The sequence below is a fragment of the Schistocerca piceifrons genome, chromosome 2 (assembly GCF_021461385.2).
Source record: "Schistocerca piceifrons isolate TAMUIC-IGC-003096 chromosome 2, iqSchPice1.1, whole genome shotgun sequence".
NCBI lineage: Eukaryota > Metazoa > Arthropoda > Insecta > Orthoptera > Acrididae > Schistocerca > Schistocerca piceifrons.
This window is the reverse complement of record NC_060139.1, coordinates 743,822,134-743,846,029: the sequence shown is the minus strand read 5'-3', so window position 1 is coordinate 743,846,029 and position 23,896 is coordinate 743,822,134. Positions and strand designations below refer to the sequence as shown.

General features: G+C 39.5%; 1 protein-coding gene across 1 annotated transcript in view; it reads left to right on the top strand.

Annotated features, from left to right (window-relative positions):
- LOC124774990 (tRNA-dihydrouridine(20) synthase [NAD(P)+]-like) overlaps positions 1-23,896 on the top strand; it is a 93,320-nt gene that overhangs the window by 20,742 nt on the left and 48,682 nt on the right. Inside the window, exon 3 of the mRNA XM_047249738.1 lies at positions 10,826-11,158. Coding sequence (XP_047105694.1) covers positions 10,826-11,158 — 333 coding nt within the window. The remainder of the gene's footprint in view (positions 1-10,825; positions 11,159-23,896) is intronic.

Below are 23,896 nucleotides of genomic sequence, written 5' to 3'. Positions count from 1 at the left end.
AAGTGAATAGAGTCATCTTGATGAGTACAATTTAATATCACACTACTGCACAACCAGTAAGAAAAGGCTTGGCTCTATGTTCAAAAATGTAGTTCAGTCCCAACCCCTTCAGGTTAATGTGCATTGCACTGAATAGCTCTTAGTATGCTGTGTCACAACAGTGGAAGAGGAAACACATAAGTACGTGGTACTGACTGGTTGCAGGAAATATTGTAAGCATCATGAAACAGTTTGGTTATGCAGACTTAACTTAAGAAACATTGTTTGCGAATACTTAATTATTTGTCTGATAGTTCTCATCAAGGGTCTCCTAGCTCTGCATTATTTGTCATAGTAAAATTTCCTATGAGAATTGAAGGACATAGTGCAACATAAGTTGACAGTTATTTTAAGACTCGACAGCATGGAGAGATTTGGCTGTAAATCAACGGCCAGTGAATTATCTGATCATTACGGTCATATGTTAACTATGAAGTATACTGACCAGTTAGGTCAGGCCTGGCCAAACAGTGCTCCAGAAGCACTAGTGCTCTGGCAGCTCTCTTCTCTAGTGCTCAAGCACACTGGAGAGTAGGCCTGAGGGGTGAGGAGGAATAGGAACAAGAAGACTGCAGCCTGATGCTACTAGAGCAAAGCAGTCACCTTGTCATATGCCAAGGAGTTTACTGACAATCACTGACACTGTTTCAGTAATTGAAACATTTTGTCATGAGGGGTTCCAAGACACTGCATGACTGAAGACAGACAGCAATTTAGGTGTCAGACCACTTTCGTTTTTGGCTGCTGGTGTACCTGCTTGCGTTAAATTTGATTTATGTTATGCATTATGAATACTATGGTGTCTGTGCACATTTCCAAAAAAGAAAAAGTGGAGAAGCCACATTGTTCAGTGCCAAATAGGAATTGTCTTACTATTTGTATCATTTGAAGGCCATGCGAAGTGTTTAACATGCAATTGCACTGTTATGAACTGGAAGAAGACTTACAGGAATGTCATTACAACACCTGCCCCAAAGACAATATGGTAGACTTTTTTTCTGACAAACGACTGTGAATGCTGGCTCAATTGAAGGTGGCCGTTAGAGAAAAAATGATAAGTAAAGTAAAGATAAAATGTTTTGTGGTCAGCATCATCAATTATTTGAATTCATTAAGAGTTAATGCAAGAGGAGACTCATTTGCTAACAGATATGGGGGACCAGATTTTTGCTATCAAACCAGATTTAATCCTATGGAAAAATAATCTTCAACTTCATTACAGGGGACATATCCTAGGACTCGGGGCAGTAATTTGAGAACCAGAAATGAATGACTACATTTCAGTAATTGAAATGTTTCATCATGAATCCACAAAGAGATTTCAAGACATTGTATGACTGAAGACTGATAACAATTTATTTTACCGTTCTTGCTTTTGGCCATTGATGTACCTCATTACATCCAACTTGAACTATTGGACATACAGTGTAGCACTCAGCTCAACCATTTTTTTTGTCCAGTCCAGGAAGTTAGAAGACTTTTATAAAATGTTACCCCAAGAACAATATCCTCGACTGCACAGACAAGTCACTAAAGCTATTTCAGTTTTTGGTTCAATGCGTGTGCTAACAGTTTTTTTGCCCCTGCTGTGAAATTAACTTAATGTTAATGCCTGTATGTAAAGCTCTTTGTAGTTCTGCTCAATGAATTAGCACTATCTAATGTAGTTATTCAATTAAAAATAAAAGTTATTGCTTCAGCAGAAAAATAAACACACATGATAAAATTCTGCTTATAAAAGTATGCTGCAATATTAGCTTCTTAGAAGTAGTCACCCTGTGTTACAAACATGTCTTCCTAAGTTTCCTGTGTGTGCAGCCTTTAGCATATAGCCATCTCTCCCACACATCTTTTTGGAATAGTGCAGTGGTGGGAGAAGCTGGAGCACCAGTCTTAACCAGGCTTGAGTTAAGTACAGTTCAAAGATAAAAAATACTGCATTGCAGAGTCACAAACAATGATTCAATCATAGACATTGTAGATGGAAAACTCGAACTCTTCCTTAAACATATTCCTTGAGCACTTTGAGTGTCATTTTCCCTAAAATGAACAAGGATAAAATTAAACAGAAGCAAGGGAAAAGTACCTTGGCTTAGTATCGTGGGTTGGGAAGAAAGAGCTCTACCTAATTCACAGAACAAACTATCATCAAAGTTGAAAGTCCATGACCATCAGTATTTTAAAATACTCCAGTTTTTTATTTAAAAAAGTGAAATATATGTACCATGTAAAATAAATAAAACATTCCAATAATAATTCAAAAGCAATGTGGAATGTCATTTAACAAGAACAAACAAAAATAATGATCCAAATTCAATGATTATTTCCCCGTAGTGTGAACAAATATTGAATCCACTAATAAACAGCCAAATAAAGATGCTTTAGAATTACTTGTGCAGGCACTACATGTGCAGCTAATAGACATTATTTTCAAAAATACGGTCCTTAATGATACTAAAGTCAGGTCACTACATAAGGCACTAATTGTGCTGATTATAATGATGTTTGTAGCAGAGTATTAAAATCTTGTGCTAACTTGACAGGACTACCCTCACATTATATTTGTGATAAGTCAGTTATTGAGGACATGTTCTTGATAGACTTTAATATGCTGTAGTAACACCTGTAAAAATGTAGGTAAACCAATATTTTCAAAAGCTTTTGAGAAGGTGACTTGTTATATAATACCGACTCATTTATATAAGTGGAACTTGTTAACTGTCTCTCTGCTTGGCTTTGCAAAGGATTTTCCTCAGAGAAAGCAGTACATGAAACTACTCTCAGAAAGGGGGAACATAACACGTGAGTTCCACAAAGGTGGGTACTGAGCCCTAACCTACATAAATGATCTTCAAATGACTCTAAAAGAAGGTTCATAAGCTGTATGATTTGCTGATGGCCAAGTTTGCTAATCAAGGGTTTGAACTCAGCTTTACCAGACATAATCAAACAGTGGAAACGGCATGATGAAATATCAATAATATTAGGACAAGGATAGATTGCTACTCACCATAAAGATGACATATTGAGTTGCACACCGGCAAAATGAGAAGACTGTTACACATTTAGCTTTCGACCAAAGCATTCTTCAGAAAGGAAAACATACATACATTAACACAAGCAAGCACACCACACACACACAATTGCTATCTCTGGCAGCCTGGACCAGAATGCAACTGTTATGTGAATGATAGTAGCAATCTGGAGTTGGGTGGGGAAATAAGAGCACAGTCTGGCAGTGTGTGGTGGAGAATGTGGTGATAGGTTACTATAGGTTGAGGAAGGGATAATTTCGGGAGTGAAGAATGTGTTGTAAGGACAACGCCCATCTGGGCTGGTGGTGGAGGGGAGGATCCAGATGGCCTGGGTTGTACAGCAGCTACTAAAATCAAGCATATTATGTTAAGCTGCATGTTGTGCCCTAGGGTGGTCTATCAAACTCATGACCACAATTTGACAGTGACCATTCATTGTGATGAACAGCTGGTTGGTAGTCATACCAGTATAAAAAGCTGTGCAGTAATAGCAGCAAAGCTGATGTAGGACATGGCTGCTTTCAGAGGTGGCCCAGCCTCTGATGTGGTTGTATAAGATTGTGACAAGACTGGAATAGGAAGTGCTGTGTGAATGAACTGGGTGGGTCTTTCACCTGGGTCTTCCACAGGAATATGTTTCCCGTGCCAAGGAGTTGGGATTGGGAGTGGCGTAGGGATGGACTAGGATGTTGTGGAAAGGATCTTGGCTAAGATATCCCTCATTTCAGAGCATGATGATAGATAATCAAAGCCCTGATAAAGTCCTGCTGCCATCATTTACCAGATGTAGGTCAGATAATAGTCGAACAGACTTACTGCTGGTTTGTGGCAAACAGTCTAAGTCTTAATCACACAGAAACTTGTTTTATGCAATCTGAAACAAGCAAAAAGGCTGATTAGCACTACAGTACATATTAATGCCCGTACACTAAAAAAAACATTACATATATTTTCTCAGGCTCCAGCTATATAATGAGTTAAATGTGGCCAATACACAGATAAACGAGCCAAGAATTTGAATTCAGTACATTTTGCCCTGAAAATCATTTCCCTTGTTGTCACAAAGACAAGTCTGTTAGCTTATCTAGCATATTTTTGCTCTTTGTAGTGTTCTAAGGCAGAGCACATAAAGTAAATAAAATATTAATTCAGCAAATAAAATATTAATTCAGCAAAAGGGAACAGTAAAAATTTTGCATAAAGAAGATAAGTGCACAGCTTCCAGATGCCTCTTTAATGGTCTTGGAATTCATATACACACTTCCCTGTAAATTTAGTCCTTGATGGTTCTTGTTGCTGACAGTAAAAATCAATTTCAGCTGAACAGTTATCTATACATTCACAGTATAATACACAAAAATAATTTTCATGTGGACTTTGTCTTCTTGTGTAAGGATCAGAGTGGAGTTATGTACTCTGGTGCAAAGGTATTCAGTATGCTCTCAGCTAACAAAGAGCAAAATACTTGGAATCCCAGTTAGTTCAAAAGAAAATTTCAAACATTCTTCATTAGCCACTCTGTCTACAAATTACGTGAATATCTAGAATGAAAAATGAAAAAGGTCTGTTATGTGCATGGCAATTAAGCAGTTTGACTACAATGCTTATCATTTAACACTCTCACAAAATTTTTGGTTATTGGTTATACGAGTTTCAACTTTTTAGTTGTTTTCCATTATTAGGGGTTTTCTTGTAGGAGCCTTGAGGAGTTGCTCATGCCTATCACATTCTGATGCAGCCATTGGCCAAGGGGCTTCATGAGCTATTGAAAATGACAAAAAATACTGAAACTGATACAACCAATAAGCTTGACTGTTAACCTTTCTAGTCAAATTTAGTAAGATCACACAGGGTGGTTATGTTAGTGATTAAACTTTTGTGACTTGAGAGGCCCCCATGAAAAGTGAGTGATCATAGGACACTGAAGCTTTGTGGAAGCATTTTTAAGGACATGTGGAAGAGAAATAATGAATAAACCACTGAAAGAAACACATTTTATTTCCTCATGAGAGGATATCGTTCGTTAATTGCGTATCATGTTTACGTCCCAGGTTACAAACACTGCTGAATGTGAGGACCATCTGTACACACAACAGCCTGGAACCCCACTAGAAGAGATAGCATTTCACAATTATTCACAGCACTTTTTGAATGGTGGACCGTGGAATGTTCAGTTGTCATAACATTGCTCATGCACTGCTTGTAGATCACATATTGCATCCAGCATTTTCAGTCATAACAGAAGGAACTTTTTCAGCAATTTGTGGTGCAATTGGCTGTTTTAATCTCCTGGAAGCAGTCCCTAAGTCACCAGTTAATTTGAACTTTAGAACCATGTTCTTCAATCGTGGTGGGGAAGGAGAACCTGTCTGTATTCTTTTAATGACGTGATACTAGTGATGAGCAGCAGCACTGTTGGTGCTGTTTTGATAAAACAGCTTTACGATAAAACCCGACACGTTTCGTCCAGATCCATGTTGACTGTCTGCAACTGTAACGCACAGTGATGCTTGTATTTCAGTCCTGCATCGCTGCGCCAGTATCGGTTCCTAATGGCAAGTGATAATACTAACAACACAAATTTTGCAGTGCACGGTCTGAACATCATTCCTATAAAGTTGGGTACCCATATGGTAAATAGTTACCTATCTATGCAGCTCGAGTGGTGAGAGTGTAATTATAAACACCCTGTATTTATAGATGTAGGTAACCATTTTCTCTGAAAGGTACCGATGCAATCAAGTAAATATTAAGCAACTAAAAGGAGATAAACATCAGCTATTTAATATAACTGAGGATGTAGCAACTTTCTTTTCTTCTTTGTCTTCTTCTTCTTCTACATCTACATCCACATGATTACTCTGCAATTCACATTTAAGTGCTTGGCAGAGGGTTCATCGAACCACAATCATACTATCTCTCTACCATTCCACTCCCGAACAGCGTGCGGGAAAAACGAACACCTAAACCTTTCTCTTCGAGCTCTGATTTCTCTTATTTTATTGTGATGATAATTCCTACCTATGTAGGTTTAGCTCAACAAAATATTTTCACATTCGGAAGGGAAAGTTGGTGACTGAAATTTCGTAGATCTCGCCACAACGAAAAACGTCTTTGCTTTAATGACTTCCATCCCAACTCACGTATCATATCTGCCACACTCTCTCTCCTATTACGTGATAATACAAAACGAGCTGCCCTTTTTTGCACCCTTTCGATGTCCTCCATCAGTCCCACCTGGTAAGGATCCCACACCGCGCAGCAATATTCTAACAGAGGACGAACGAGTGTAGTGTAAGCTGTTTCTTTAGTGGACTTGTTGCATCTTCTAAGTGTCCTGCCAATGAAATGCAACCTTTGGCTCGCCTTCCCCACAATATTATCTATGTGGTCTTTCCAACTGAAGTTGTTCGTAATTTTAACATCCAGGTAGTTGAATTGACAGCCTTGAGAATTGTACTATTTATCGAGTAATCGAATTCCAATGGATTTCTTTTGGAACTCATGTGGATTACCTCGCACTTTTCGTTATTTAGTGTCAACTGCCACCTGCCACACCATACAGCAATCTTTTCTAAATAGCTTTGCCACTGATACTGGTCTTCGGATGACCTTACTAGACGGTAAATTACAGCACCATCTGCGAACAACCTAAGAGAACTGCTCAGATTGTCACCCAGGTCATTTATATAGATCAGGAACAGCAGAGGTCCCAGGATGCTTCCCTGGGGAACACCTGATATCACTTCAATTTTACTCGATGATTTGCCGTCTATTACTACGAACTGCGACCTTCCTGACAGGAAATCACAAATCCAGTCGCACAACTGAGATGATACCCCATAGGCCCGCAGCTTGATTAGAAGTCTTCTTCTTCTCTCCAAAGTATCAGCTTTCCTCTAATTCTCTTTGGTTTCTTTTAACTGGCTTAAGCATGAATGGATAGCTTCGAAAGATGGAACAGTGAAGCCGGCAGAGGATCAGATAGGTAAAAACACAAGGCCTAATTGAAATCCATGGATAACACAAGAGGTATTGAATTTAATTGATGAAAATAAAAATGTAGCAAATGAAGCTGGCAAAAGGGAATACAAATGTCTAAAAAATGAGGTTGATAGGAAGTGCAAAATCGCTGAGCAGGAATGGCTAGAAGACATGTAACAATTTAGAAGCATATAGCACTAAGAGAAAATTAAAAGAGGCTTTTGGAGGAAAGAGAAGCAGCTGTACAAATATCAAGAGCTAAAATGAAAAACTAGTCCTAAGCAAAGAAAGAAAAGCTGAGTGGTGGAAGGAGTATGTAAAGGGCTTGTTTGAGGATGATGAACTTGAAGGCAGTATTACAGAACTGGAAGTGGACGTAGGTGAAGATGAGATGGGGGATATGATACTGTGAGAAGAATTGGACAGAGCACTGAAGCTTCTAAGTTGAAACAAGGCCCCTGGAGTAGATGACATTCTGTCAACTACTGATAGGCGTGGGAGATCCAGCCATGACAAAACTGTTCCATCTGGTGTGCAATATGTATGAGACAAACAAAATACCCTCAGACCTTAAGAGGAATATAATAATTATAATTCCAAAGAAAGCAGATGCTGACAGTTGTGAATATTATTGAACTATCAGTTTAATTAGTCATGGTTGCAAAAAGCTGACACAAATCCTTTACAGAAAATTAGAAAAACTGGTAGAAGCTGACCGCGGGGAAGGTCAGTTTGCACTTCGGAGAAATGAAGCAATACACAAGGAAACTGACCCAACGGCTTATCTCAGAACAGAGGTTAAGGAAAGGCAAACCTATGTTTAAGACATTTGTAGACTTAGAGAAAACTTTTGACAATGTTGAGTGGAATACTCTCTTTGTTATTTTGAAGGCAGTACGAGTACAATAGAGGGAGTAAAAGGCTATCTACAGCTTGTACAGAAACAACAAGATGGCATAAACTGGTGGGGGGGGGGGGGGGGCAGAGGCAAAGAAAAAAGTAGGAATTAAAGTTAAGGTGAAAGAAACTGAAACTTTGAGGTTTGCCGATGACAATGCAATTCTGTCATCAATGGTAGCAAAGGACTTGGAAGAGCATTTGAATGGAATGGACAATGTCTTAAAAGGAGGATATAAGATGAACATAAATAAGCAAAATAAAGATAATGGAATGTAGTAGAATTAAAACAGGTGATGCTGAGGAGATTAGATTAGGAGACAATACACGTAAAATGAATACAATTTTTCTGGTTTTGTGACCACATTGTCAATAGTAAAACTACTGACGTTTCAGTCACTGTTGTAAGTGACCTTCTTCAGAGTGTTTTTGTTTACTGTAAAGAAAAACACTCTGAAGAGGTAACTTGCAACAGTGACCAAAATGTTGGTAGTTTTACGTATTAATAATGTTTTCACAAACCCAGATAAATTTAATTTATTGTGACAATGGCCATGGAAGCCTAAGTTTATATTTTAGACACTTAGAAGTTTTAGATGAGTTTTGTTATTTGTGCAGCAAAATAACTGATGATGGCTCAAGTAGAGAGAATATAAAATTTACGCTGGCAGTGGCAAGAAAAGTGTTTTTGAAAAAGTGAAATTTGTTAACATCGAATGTAGATCTAACTGTTAGGAAGTCTTTTCTGAATGTACTTACATGGCATGTAGCCATGTGTGGAAGTGAAACAATTTAGACAAGAAGAGAATAGAAGCTTTTGAACTGTGGTACTACAGAAGAATGTAAATAATGAGGAAGCACTGAGTGGAATTGGGGAGAGAAGAAATAAGTAGCACAACTTGGCTAGAAAAAGGGATTGGTTGGTAGGACACATTCTGAGACATCAAGGACTCATCAGTTTAGTATCGGAAGGAAGTGTGTGTGTGTTCAGGGGGAGGGGGGGCAGGTTTAAAATCATAGAGGGAGACCAAGAGATGAATACAGTAAGCAGATTCTGAGGGATGTAAGTTGCAGTAGTTATTCAGAGATGAAGAACTGCACAAGATAGAGTAGAATGGAGAGCTGCATCGAACCAGTCTTGAAACTGAAGACCACAACAAGTATGAATAGCATTAAGTAGTATAGTGATCATTTATTGCTAATACAAACCAAATTTCTAAGAGTTATGTGTCTTTTTTTAATTAGCATTAGTAATCTTTCATAAGTGGTTGGCTTAACATAAGTGTAAGATGGAGAGGTGTATTTGGATAGGTAAGTATTGGAGGTGCAGCATAGCAGCAGCGGAAAGATTTAGAGTGCAGTTGGTAACAACAACAAAATGGAGGCAGCAGAATGTGGTGATAGGGTAGTTTTAGGGTAGGAAAGGAAGTCTAAGGTATTAGAAATCAGCTATGGAAATGAGGAATGAATGGCTTAGGATCATGACTGGTGGAAGTTTGGGCCAGAGGAACTGCTGGATGAGAGTGATGTGCTGGAGGAACAGTCCCCACTTGTGCTGTTGAGAGGAGCTTATGATGATGATAGTAGTTTGGGAGAAACAAAATGGTGTGGGTACTGAAGGAGCTGTTGATGTCATCATTGTTCTGGTATGCAGTACATTTTCAAATCAAAAGATCAAGTTTCTGCATCTATACTTCCAAGCCATTATTCATATTGGTCAGGTTACAGATAACTATGCATTGGCAGTTCATGCTGGTAGGTGGTTAATTAGTTGTCATATCCATATAGAATGCTTCATAGTAGTTGCAGCACTGCTGTTACATGTGCTGGCCGCTTCCACAGATGGGACACCAATATCTGTCACTGTACAGCAGTAGGAGGTAGTGGGTGGGTGTGTCGAAAAGTTCTTGTTCCTAGGTTAGATTTGTGTAAGAATGTCATTATGATGAACTTGAATACTGTACAGATTGAGTCGACAGTGGAATACCACTTTTAGGTGGGAGGGGGACAAAGGGAGGCAAGTTGGTAGGGTTTCCCTCATCTTGGGACGTGATGTGGTTGAATATTTTCAAGATCTGAGTAATAAGTGGAATACTTGTCACTGACGTGTGTAGTTCACTGAGTTTGTTAGAATCCCTTTCCAAAAACATTCCTAGTTTACCAAAGATGGCTTTTGTTTGAAGGCAGTAGACATTGTTCATTCAGAGCTTAAAATAGAAAACAAGTAATAAAATTATTACAACAATGAATGATATACATTTATTTATTTTATTTATTTATTTATTTATTTATTTATTGTTCCATGGGACCAAATTAAGGAGAAGTCTCCATGGTCATGGAACAAGTCAATACATGAAATAATAACACAATAGTAAAAACAGATAAAATGAAATATAAGAAATATATTCAGGCGACAAGTCGTAAGTTTAAGTAAAGAAAATCAACAAAGTAGCACTGGAATTTGCTTAATTTTTCAGCTCTTCCAGGAGCTCTTCGACAGACATTACGTTAGGATGTGTATATGAAGACTAGGAGAAGGTAGTATGTTACTGGGATATGCCAGTTGTGAGCTAGGTTAATTTTTTGGCAGAATCATGGTTTAAGAATCTGTAGTTGACAGGACATGAGTAAAAGGATGATTAAATCCCCTTAAGTTGAAAAATACAATGCTGTAAGTAGCACATAGTATAGGTTTTTGTGTGTATTATATAAGAATTAAAAACTTCTCAAATTCTGCAAAATACAAGTTAAAATTTTCCAGGAACTATTAGATACATTCACTAGAAAATTTTTTAATTATTGCTTTCAGTTTCCATAATTAATTACATTTCTTGTAGTACTGTTATTCAGGCTATCTTTTTCTTTTTCAGGCAAAATGATGTTGCTGGTATTGATGTGAACATGGGCTGTCCAAAGGAATTCTCAGTGAAAGGTGGCATGGGTGCAGCTCTTCTGTCAGAACCACAGAAGGCCTTTGACATTCTGTCAACACTTGTGAAGAGTGTAAATATTCCGGTGACATGCAAAATACGTATTCTACCTGATCTGGACGACACGTTGAAGCTTTGTGAAACTCTAGCATCTAGTGGGATAACAGCAATTGCAGTGCATGGTCGTACAAGAGATGAAAGGCCACAGCATTCCAATCATAATGACTTCCTGAAGGCAATTGCAGAACACTTAAATATACCTGTTATTGCCAAGTATGTATCTTACACTGCTTGAAATTATATAAGGGGCTGGAGAAAAACCCTCACATCACAGATGATTTACTAAACAACATTTTAATCATTATTATAGGTAAAGACAGTGTTTTCTACAAAATATAATGGGCATTCAAATGAAACCAGGGCACTAGTGTAAAGTAACTTTAACAATTTTGTTAACTCAAAAATGTAGTTATACACAGTACACATACTCAAAAATAGTCACCAAAACTGTTGATTCATTTATCCCATTGCAGCAATAGCTGGTCGATTCCATCCTAGAAGAATCTAGTAGACTGCTGTCAGATCCAGGCCTGAACCCAGTCACACACTTTTTTGTCAGTTGCGAATTGATGTCTGCAAATAGCTTGTTTTAGAGGTCTAAACACATGAAATTCACATGGTGAAAGGTCGGGACTGTACGGTGGATGGTCCAGCGTTTCCCACTGAAACTGCTGCAGTGTCGTCTTCACCGCATTGATTTTTCAAAAGTTCAAGTGTCAATGCATTATGGTGTGGGCAGTGTCCACGCTAATACCCAGTACATAATGGATCTTGTCCACAGTGATTCTGCAGTTTTCCAAGACTAAAGCATTCACTTCCGCAACCATTTCCAGTGTGATGACACAATGAGCCTGTCCAGGATGAGCATTGTCCTCCAGTGACTTGCACCGTCAAGGAATCATTTGCATCATTCCACAACACTTGAATGACTCAGATTGTACTCACCTTACACACATCTGTAGATACATTTCACAGCCTCCAACTCCCTTTGCCACCAAAAATCGAATCGCTCCTCATTGTTACTGCTTACTCGCCTGCACGTTCAGGAGTGGACGATAACATGTGTGAACACCTTCTCTTCATCGTGAAACCATACTGGCGCTGTGCAACATCAAATAGTGTGCAAGCGTCAGTCTCTCTGCCAATAGATGGTGCCACCATGCCTGCATTTACATGGTGCCACCTTATGTGTAAGGCACAGGTAGATGCACTGACCAGGTTTCATTTGAATAAACCTCATACAATCAAAAATGACAAATTGTAAGAGGTGGAAGAGAGGAAAGTTTTATTGAAAATGAGAAGTAAAAAAGAGTAGGAACAAACTATGTATGTATCACCCTTCCCCACAAAAAAAAAAAAAAAAAAAAAAAAAAGAATTTATGAGAATATTCAAAATGTCAGAAGATGTTATTATAGACAGTTCCAACAGAAATGTCACACTTTTTGAAAGCAACTTAAAGACAGCTATTAACTGCTCAAAGTAAACAATTTCTCTCTTTTTTACATTACTGTTTGAGTAACAAATGTCTGCAATTTCAAAACAATATCCTTTAGTGTTTACTGTGTTCTTAATGTTCAAGTTTGGTGAATATGGTACGCATAAACATATTTTGGAAAAGAAATATGGTGGTAACTGCTCATAGTCAGTTCTTTGAGTTTATTGACAGCAGTCACAGCCATACTCATCAGGAAAGAAACTACTGGTTGCTGTAACTAGCATGGTGTCTCCCTATTGCGGGTGTTGCAAAAGTGTCCAGAAATTTCCAGAGGTTGACGCAAATTATGTGCATGCTGGAAAGTCAGTCTAATTGCTGGTGGCTGATCTACTCTGGTGGAGTACCACGTAGGGCTCCATTAGGGCCACAAAGACAATAGTAAACTGATTGCAGTGCACAAAGAGGCATTTAAGCAATGATTCTTCCTGTGCTCTATATACAATTAGAATGAGAAGAAACCCTAACATGCGGTACAATGCTAAGTACCATCTCCATTGTATTTCACAGTTGTTTGCAGGGTGTAGAACTAAATGTCTCAACATGATGGGACTATATGACTATAGATGCTGCCATTACTGTATCTCTGGAACGGTCACAAATCTTTCTTGTTTATTCCTTGGGTTCAAAGCTCTCCACATGAGTTACTAATTGTGCACTCCTTACGTTTACTAAAATTATTGTGTTGTATGTAATTGAGTCCCTGCTGAAATTTTAATGACTAGTTTGCAATAAGATGATGCATGGACCAAAATTCTCAAATTCTCACAATGAATTTCATCTCAGTTCTGTAGGAAATGTTCCACAATTGCTGAGGCCAACTTCCATTGTTTTATCTAACATTTGTGTTAAGTATAAAGCTCAGTGACAGTGCAAATAGTTTGTCCACAATACATATAGTCACTTTCACAGCGAATACCACACACTGCTGCCACTCTGAGGGGTATGTCCACTTTAATAGAGTATCAAATTTCATGTATTTTTGATGACGGCCAGAACATTTCTCTCAACACTTGTCTTTGTTATACATTGTGTTTTGAAATTCATTTCACTGCAATACATAAGTAATTCTGATGGATTGATACATTATACTAAATTGTGAAGCATCCTTTTAACATGTCACAGAAAGCATGTATGATGTTGTTGTTGTTGTGGTCTTCAGTCCTGAGACTGGTTTGATGCAGCTCTCCATGCTACTCTATCCTGTGCAAGCTTCTTCATCTCCCAGTACCTACTGCAACCTACATCCTTCTGAATCTGCTTAGTGTATTCATCTCTTGGTCTCCCTCTACGATTTTTACCCTCCACACTGCCCTCCAATGCTAAATTTGTGATCCCTTGATGCCTCAAAACATGTCCTACCAACCGATCCCTTCTTCTAGTCAAGTTGTACCACAAACTTCTCTTCTCCCCAATCCTATTCAATACCTCCTCGGCGCAGTGGTTAGACACTGGACTCGCATTCGGGAGGACGACGGTTCAATCCCGCGTCCGGCCATCCTGATTTGGGTTTTCCGTGATTTCCCTAAATCACTCCAGGCAAATGCCGGGATGGTTCCTCTGAAAGGGCACGGCCGACGTCCTTCCCCATCCTTCCCTAATCCGATGAGACCGATGAACACGCTGTTTGGTCTCCTTCCCCAAACAACCAACCAACCAACCAACCAATACCTCCTCATTAGTTACATGATCTACCCACCTTATCTTCAGCATTCTTCTGTAGCACCACATTTCGAAAGCTTCTATTCTCTTCTTGTCCAAACTGGTTATCGTCCATGTTTCACTTCCATACATGGCTACACTCCATACAAATACTTTCAGAAACGACTTCCTGACACTTAAATCTATACTCAATGTTAACAAATTTCTCTTCTTCAGAAATGATTTCCTTGCCATTGCCAGTCTACATTTTATATCCTCTCTACTTCGACCATCATCAGTTATTTTGCTCCCCAAATAGCAAAATTCCTTTACTACTTTAAGTGTCTCATTTCCTAATCTAATTCCCTCAGCATCACCTGACTTAATTCGACTACATTCCATTATCCTCGTTTTGCTTTTATTGATGTTCATCTTATATCCTCCTTTCAAGACACTGTCCATTCCGTGCAACTGCTCTTCCAAGTCCTTTGCTGTCTCTGACAGAATTACAATGTCATCGGTGAACCTCAAAGTTTTTACTTCTTCTCCATGAATTATAATACCTACTCCGAATTTTTCTTTTGTTTCCTTTACTGCTTGCTCAATATACAGATTGAATAACATCGGGGAGAGGCTACAACCCTGTCTCACTCCTTTCCCAACCACTGCTTCCCTTTCATGCCCCTCGACTCTTATAACTGCCATCTGGTTTCTGTACAAATTGTAAATAGCCTTTCGCTCCCTGTATTTTACCCCTGCCACCTTCAGAATTTGAAAGAGAGTATTCCAGTTAACGTTGTCAAAAGCTTTCTCTAAGTCTACAAATGCTAGAAATGTAGGTTTGCCTTTTCTTAATCTTTCTTATAAGATAAGTCGTAAGGTTAGTATTGCCTCACGTGTTCCAACATTTCTACGGAATCCAAACTGATCTTCCCGGAGGTTGGCTTCTACCAGTTTTTCCATTCGTCTGTAAAGAATTCGCGTTAGTATTTTGCAGCTGTGACTTATTAAACTGATAGTTCGGTAATTTTCACATCTGTCAACACCTGCTTTCTTTGGGATTGGAATTATTATATTCTTCTTGAAGTCTGTGGGTATTTCGCCTGTCTCATATATCTTGCTCACCAGATGGTAGAGTTTTGTCATGACTAGCTCTCCCAAGGCCATCAGTAGTTCTAATGGAATGTTGTCTACTCCCGGGGCCTTGTTTCGACTCAGGTCTTTCAGTGCTCTGTCAAACTCTTCACGCAGTATCTTATCTCCCATTTCTTCTTCATCTACATCCTCTTCCATTTCCATAATATTGTCCTCAAGTACATTGCCCTTGTATAAAGCCTCTATATACTCCTTCCACCTTTCTGCCTTCCCTTCTTTGCTTAGAACTGGGTTGCCATCTGAGCTCTTGATATTCATACAGGTGGTTCTCTTCTCTCCAAAGGTCTCTCTAATTTTCCTGTAGGCAGTATCTATTTTACCCCTAGTGAGACAAGCCTCTACATCCTTACATTTGTCCTCTAGCCATCCCTGCTTAGCCATTTTGCACTTCCTGTCGATCTCATTTTTGAGACGTTTGTATTCCTTTTTGCCTGCTTCATTTACTGCATTTTTATATTTTCTCCTTTCGTCAATTAAATTCAATATTTCTTCTGTTACCCAAGGATTTCTATTAGCCCTCGTCTTTTTACCTACTTGATCGTCTGCTTCCTTCACTACTTCATCCCTCAGAGCTACCCATTCTTCTTCTACTGTATTTCTTTCCCCCATTCCTGTCAATTGTTCCCTTATGCTCTCCCTGAAACTCTCTTCAACCTCGGGTTCTTTCAGTTTATCCAGGTCCCATCTCCTTAAATTCCCGCCTTTTTGCAGTTTCTTCAGTTTCAATCTGCAGTTCATAACCAATAGATTGTGGTCAGAATCCACATCTGCCCCTGGAAATGTCTTACAATTTAAAACCTGGTTCCTAAATCTCTGTCTTACCATTATGTAATCTATCTGATACCTTTTAGTATCTTCAGGATTCTTCCAGGTATACAACCTTCTTTCATGATTCTTGAACCAAGTGTTAGCTATGATTAAGTTATGCTCTGTGCAAAATTCTACCAGGCGGCTTCCTCTTTCATTTCTTAGCCCCAATCCATATTCACCTACTATGTTTCCTTCTCTCCCTTTTCCTACTGACAAATTCCAGTCACCCATGACTATTAAATTTTCGTCTCCCTTCACTACCTGAATAATTTCTTTTATCTCGTCATACATTTCATCAATTTCTTCATCATCTGCAGAGCTAGTTGGCATATAAACTTGTGCTACTGTAGTAGGCATGGGCTTCGTATCTATCTTGGCCACAATAATGTGTTCACTATGCTGTTTGTAGTAGCTAACCCGCACTCCTATTTTTTTTATTCATTATTAAACCTACTCCTGCATTACCCCTATTTGATTTTGTATTTATAACCCTGTAATCACCTGACCAAAAGTCTTGTTCCTCTTGCCACTGAACTTCACTAATTCCCACTATATCTAACTTTAACCTATCCATTTCCCTTTTTAAATTTTCTAACCTACCTGCCCGATTAAGGGATCTGACATTCCACGCTCCGATCCGTAGAATGCCAATTTTCTTTCTCCTGATAACGACGTCCTCTTGAGTAGTCCCCGCCCGGAGATCCGAATGGGGGACTATTTTACCTCCGGAATATTTTACCCAAGAGGACGCCATCATCATTTAATCATACAGTAAAGCTGCATGTCCTCGGGAAAAATTACGGCTGTAGTTTCCCCTTGCTTTCAGCCGTTTGCAGTACCAGCACAGCAAGGCCGTTTTGGTTAATGTTACAAGGCCAGATCAGTTAATTATCCAGACTGTTGCCCCTGCAACTACTGTAAAGGCTGCTGCCCCTCTTCAGGAACCACATGTTTGTCTGGCCTCTCAACAGATACCCCTCCATTGTGGTTGCACCTACGGTACGGCCATCTGTATCGCTGAGGCACGCAAGCCTCCTCTCCAACGGCAAGGTCCATGGTTCATGGGGGGAGGGCATGTATGATATTACTTTTAATTCTCTGAAATTGTCTTGTACAAGGTATATCGCAAGGTATGAGGGGAGGGCATGTATGATATTACTGTTAATTCTCCGAAATTGTCTTGTACAAGGTATATCACAAAAGAAATGAAACTGACGATCAAAATTTGTTATGTACTTCCAAAATACATTGTTGCCGATGATAATCTTCAAAGTGAAATCCATTTGAGCCCACACACATTCCTTCTGTTGCTCAGAAAACTGCTTCATGTTGTTTTCTCTGAGGTTGGGCATGTTTCTCACTGCTGTCGTGTTCTTGTGGAGGCCAAAGACTTAGCTCTAGTAAATTACTGATCTACTGCTACTGAGTTGCTCAGCTTAAATAGCACTTCTGCGTTGAGAAACAGCCATACATCAATACACCACAAGTAGTTTCTTAATTAAGTGAGCAGTCTTGTTTCTTTTTTGTCAGTTCTTCAGTATACTGTAGAATTTGAGCACGTATCCAAATATAGTATTATGGGGGGTTTAAGATCTTCCACATATTCTGACAGCAGTGTCCTGCAGCAAAAAATGAGGAAATGATTTTAGTTTTACAGCAGTTGTCGGTAGCCATGAATTAATAGAATTAAATTGCTTGCTAGTAATTGTAGATGAGAAACCATAATTGCTAATACCCACATGCACTATTGCTTCTCTGTAACTACATGGCAAAGTCTGATGATAATTCTGCATTAATGAATGAAGTTAAACAGCACAACAATGCAGATTTAAACTGTTAATGGATTCCTGAATCCTTCCAATTGAGACCGGATGCTGCAAGCAATATGTTACAAGCCAAGCACATACTTTGTTCCTGTACTACTGCTGGCCTCATCCTCTGTCAACTTCCTGCTTCACTCCCATCTCCAACCAGCCCAGGACCTTAACTTCACTCATTCTGCACCAGTACACTTCAAATGTGTGTGAATTCCTAAGGGACCAAACTGCTTAGTTCTTCGGTTCCTAGACTTACACACTACTTAAACAAACTTATGCTAAGAACAACACAAATACCCATGCCCGAGGGTGGAATCGAACCTCCGGCAGGAGTGGCCGCACAGTCCGTCACATGACGCCTCAAACCGGGCGGCACCAGTATCCTCTTCCTTATTCTCCCCCTTCCTGTATTCTGTCAGCCCTCACCAGTACACTTCCCTATGTCATCATCATTGTGCACTGCACAAGCTCATTGGTATCAGTGCCTGTATGTCGCATTCCAATCCTGTCCACTGGCTGCCTCTCCCTCCTGCGTTTGTGTCCTGTACACCTAACGCCTCTCTCCAAGCCTCAGCCACCCTTCCCCAGCCCACCCTTCTACTCCCTAACTCCTTTCTCCCATTGACCACTCCACACACACACACAACTCAACCTCTCAACCCAGTTTGCTGCAGAACTGCAGTTCCAGCATTGTGTATTCAGCTAGCACATATTTACACACACACACACACACACACACACACACACACACACACACACACAGGGTGTTACTCCATTATTTCTCCAGCAATCTTAAGGCTATTTAATTTATTAAAAGAGTAGTATTCATAAATTTATAGCTAATGTATAGCTGTAAGTGCTACATTGTAGATTATTAATGATGCAGAAGTGAAATACCATCATACTAATTGATGAAAGGGGCATAACTGGAGCATGAGTCATATAAATGAAGAGACAGACTTTGAATTTACAGTTTTCATGACCTCTAAGCAGGTATTCACAATAATAAAAGAGCAGATAGGAAATAGATTTTGAAAAAGGAAGACATATATGATATCCAAAGTTGTAAGAGATGACTAAAATTCATTTGAAACCAAGGAGAATGTAAAAAGTAGTTGAAAGGTGATAATTTAGAAACGTTTTGAGATTATGTTTACAGAGTACTGATATGAAGTGCTGGTAATCAAGGAGTTAAAACTGAGAGCTTAACCCAAAGAAAATATCAAGTCCCAAATGAAAATGGTGGATAACTAAAGAGAGCATGAAAATAACAAGAAGATGAAGGGGGAAGGAAGAAAATCAGGAAGGAAGATGTACATACTCAGAAGCTTTGACAGATGTAATGTGCAAATAAAAATAATCAATTTTTGAAAATATTATATAATTGGATATATAAAAAAAATCTACACACCAAGTGGCGATAGGAGAACACACATGAAAGGTATTGTGTATGCAAGCTTTTGGAGCCGGTGGCTCCTCTTTCTGGCAGAAAGGTTGAAGTGGAAGGATGAGGGCTGAAGGAAAAAGACTGATGCAGTTTAGAAAAAGGCATGGACTTCGGAAAAGTCACAGGACCCCTGGTCAGAGGAGATTTACTGGATGGGAGTCATTGGATGTGAAAAGTGTCTACATTTCTTGTGAAGATGTCTACAGAAACCAGTTTCAGATAATGGTTCCTTTAGTAAGCACAAATGGCTAGATGGCTTATCTCATTTTGCATGTAGGGCTTGAATTTGTTGCCAATAAGACATTAAAACTGGTAGTGTAATAAAATTAATCCATAAATTTACAGCTGTAGGATATCTGTTTTCTACAAGTCATCGATTAGCTGCAGTCCCATTCTTCCATTTGTACAAGATAGAATCACAGAAGCTTGATAAGAGGAGTAATAGAAGGCACGTACCCAACAATTATGGTAAAGGATATCACAAAAACAGAGTAATTCATCAGCTGCTGCCAGTGCATCAAGGAAATGCAGCTGTGAAAGAGTCAGACAAAAGAGGTCTGACTGTCTCCCTAATTTGTTCCCTATAGCAATTGTGGAAGATCATCATGATCTCACCTCTCTCGCACCTCATGTTGTAAGAGGAGAGATGCAGCATTTTATAGCAGCCAGAACTGTCAGTTTGAGTAAGCAAGAGATAACAACTATCAGTGTTGACCCCATACATCAGGAGATAAAAAAGAATGTTGAAGAACAGGTGAATCAGCTTTTAGTACCAATCTGGAACACAAATGTGCCAGAAAGAACAGACTCTTCTAACTCATACTTATGCTGCAGCCATTAAATGACAATGTAGGACCTTACCAATGTAGATACAACCTGCTCTTACATCAGGTGTAACGGCCCACAGTAGAACAGGTATTTGGAGAACAAAGGACAAAATGCCAGTAAGCTGCTGCAGCTAAACAAGACTAGTTTTTGGTGGCTATTATGCCACCAGATATCAACCATCACAACAGCTTTGTTCAAACAATTCAACTGCAGACAATTATAGACAACCTGTGAAATGTAGTTAATTGCCATACCTTGGATGAGGTTGCTCCCCAACTTGCCTTAACCATTCTCTGTTGTCAAACAGAGGTACCAATCACACATCGCTAGGGCCACTGAATTCATGAAACCTATGCGAGAGGACCATCTGTGAAGGGGAGGCCATCACTGATGAAAATCCTCCATGGACGACAGTCAACAAGATTTTAGAATGTTTCGTTGATGTAATTGATGGTCAACCTGTTCATGCACTTATCAACTCCTGCATCCTTTTCTGGATGTCAAATGCTTATTCTCAGCAGCTGAAGAAGACTATGTTCCTTGATTCGAAAGTGACTGTGCTGAAAGTCGCAAATGGGAAATACATCCAGCCAACAGGAACATGTATTGCACTATCAGTGACAGAAAACAGTTCTTCGAATTTGTAATTTTATTAGGAGGTAGTCATAATGTTTTTTGCTTTCTGTGTACATCACAAGCATAGGCTGTGGAAGATCAGAGCTCCAATTTGACAGAGCTGTTTCAACAAGCACACACAACAAAGATTGCTCTGAATGGTTGTTTTCCATCGAAGTATGCCGTCAGTGATATGAGTTCCAGTCATCAATCTAGATGCTCTGTTAAACTGCAAAGATTTTGCCAATTGCAGAAAGCTGCTCAGGCTCACAAAAGAAATCTATATACCAGCAGCAATCATAAGCATTGTAGATGTTTATGGACATCTTAGGATCACTAATTGTCACAAGCAGCACAACTTATCCCTAGGGTTATGTGCTTAGTGACCACTGAATAGTCTAGGAAGGGCAACTTAATGCTAGCAGTGAAAAATCATGCTCTGCTACCACTACAGACAGTGCAGGGGAGGAGCCTACTATCAAACTGCTAATAGTATACAGCCTGACTGAGAAATTATGTTGGTGAGTGTTAGCCATTCTGTGCCAGTTTTTTGGCACTTTCACATATGGAGTGGGGAAAAGGCAGACCAAGTGGCCCATGGTAAAACACCACATCAACAAGGTGATCATTTACCAATGAACTGGCTCTCTTATAGTATGTCGCTGGTTGAATGACAGATTATGCAGGAGGAAGTGGAGGAGATGCTGCAAGATGACGTTATTGAACCATCAGAGTGTCCTTGGTCCTCTCCTGTGGTCATTGTGAAGAAGGATGGCACATGGGACTTCTTGTCAACTTCTGATGACTGAACAAAATCATGACGAAAGATATCTACTTATTGCCGCACATTGATGACACCCTAGTTTGCTCGAGAGGAGCAAAGTATTTCTCATATATGGACATGTAGATGGATACTGGCAAATCAAGGCTGATGAGGCTGAGCAGGAAAAGACTGCCTTCATAACTTCTGTTGGTCTCTGTTGCCTTTTGGACTATGTAATGCTTCGGCCACCTTCGAGTGTGTAAAAGGAAACCTACTTCAACCTCTTGATGTGATTTCATCAGGGAGATAAAAACAACACGGTTCCTGTCTAATTATTGCCTGCACAGAAACAAGGCTTATTATGTGATTTCATTTCCTTTGATTCTAGTAAAGCTAACTAGTAATTGAAGGCTCTTTACTTGTAGCCCTTTATTAGACAAGATTTCTTCAGTACTTGATAACCCGAATATTATCCGTTTTTCTGATCTCCAATGCTTCACATTGGAAGATTAGATGTGGTGCAGTATCATCACCATTACCACACAGCCTACATCTAGGGGCTTCTTTCTGTGTACCAAACATGTGTAGGTGTTTCATAAAGTTCCCATGACCTATCGTTAGTCCTACTGTGAGTATAGCCTGTTGCCTATTCAAACCCAGGATCAAAGGACTTCTCTTAAAACACGGCTTTGGCTTCTGTAGCTTGCCACATTTTTGTTTTTGGATCCTAGTCTAATATTCTACATGCTGCTTTCTGATCTAGTTTCATAGTTCTGATTTAACCATCACCATAGTGATGATTAGGACATGTTCCGGTCCAATATCTGGAGTTGTCAGACCTCATCACCATAGTGATGGTTAGGACATGTTCCGGTCCAATATCTGGAGTTGTCAGACCTCTCATCGCCAGCCTATCAGCTTGTTCATTGCTATTGATTCCTGAGTGACCAGCAGGTTTACCCTATTGGTTTCCCTATTTGCACAAGGGATTTGTGGCATTCTGCAATGACCATTGATCTCATTGCGGGGGCTGATAGAAATTTCGGAGCTCTTGGCTGTCTGAATAAATGTAGAGGCTACAATCTTCGTAGTGGCCATACATATTCTCCTTGGCGCACACCCTTATAATGGAAATTTCCATCTGGAATACCATGACCAGCTTCCCTAGAGAGATTACACTCTCCAGTCTAGGCTGTATCCCATATAATTCAGCTATAGCACTTTATCTGGTTTGGACCTGTCAGTAAACCAGAGTATGTCTTCTGCATGGTGTCATGGTTTCTACTTCCACTGCTCCCTACTACATCCAATTGTTACATGGAAAGGTTTATTGAAGCAGCTGGAAGGTACAGTTAGCTGACATTTCTCTGGTCCTTCCTACATTTACAAATTCGTATACCGATGTGGGATTTGGGATATCATAAAGGTATCCAGTTATTTCCAATTTTTAGCCTCTAAGCCCCTACCACTACCTCCATTTTAACCCACAAGTGTAATGATGGTACAACCTGCCTGGTCTCCATTCCAGCAGTGGGTGTGCTACTAATTCTGCCTGTTATGGCTAAGCATGCCAGTCTCTGCATGTTGCCAAGCTTCTTAGCAGCCACCTTCTGTTCTACTTTTTCTTCCACCATATGCCCCTTAACTATCATAAGTCTTATTACAGTAATGTATGTACGGTATATACTCTTGGGATGTCAACCTAGTTTTTCCCACAGGCTGTTCTAGTGCTCATACTTTGAACATATATCCCTTATGTGAGGGATCCATAGTAGTTTCGCATCCAGGGTTATCGTCAGATACTTCCCGTATAGGTGTTGACACCTTAAGTGGATGAAATGTCTTTGCTATCTGGATGACATTGCCATTTTTTCAAAGATGTTTGGAGAATGTGCAAGCCACCTGACCGTGTTGAAATGTGCTCAGACTGCAGGCCTCCACCTGACTCTGAAAAGAGCCTTTTAGCCACCAAAGAAATAAAAATCTTATGACCCATAATAAAGTCCAGTGGAGTCCACCTGATCAAGAGAAAATAAGAGCAGACACAGATTTTCTGACTCATCGTCATATTTGTGAAGTGAGAGGTTTTCTTAGAATTTGTTCATGCTATTCATACTACTAGCGATTCATAAAAAACTACTGTACAATGACATGATCTTTGGAAGAACTACTGCCAGGGAAGAACCAAACATTCCTGAGGTAATGTGAAAGAAGGGTCTTTCCTTGCCTTTTAGGAGGTGCTAATATCTTCTCCAGTTTTAGCAAATTATGATGATAATGCTGAGATATAACTTCACATTGATGCTAGCAGTTGTGGGATAGATGCAGTTCTAGTGCAGATACCATGAGATACTGAAAAGTTGGTAGTTTATGCTTCCAGGT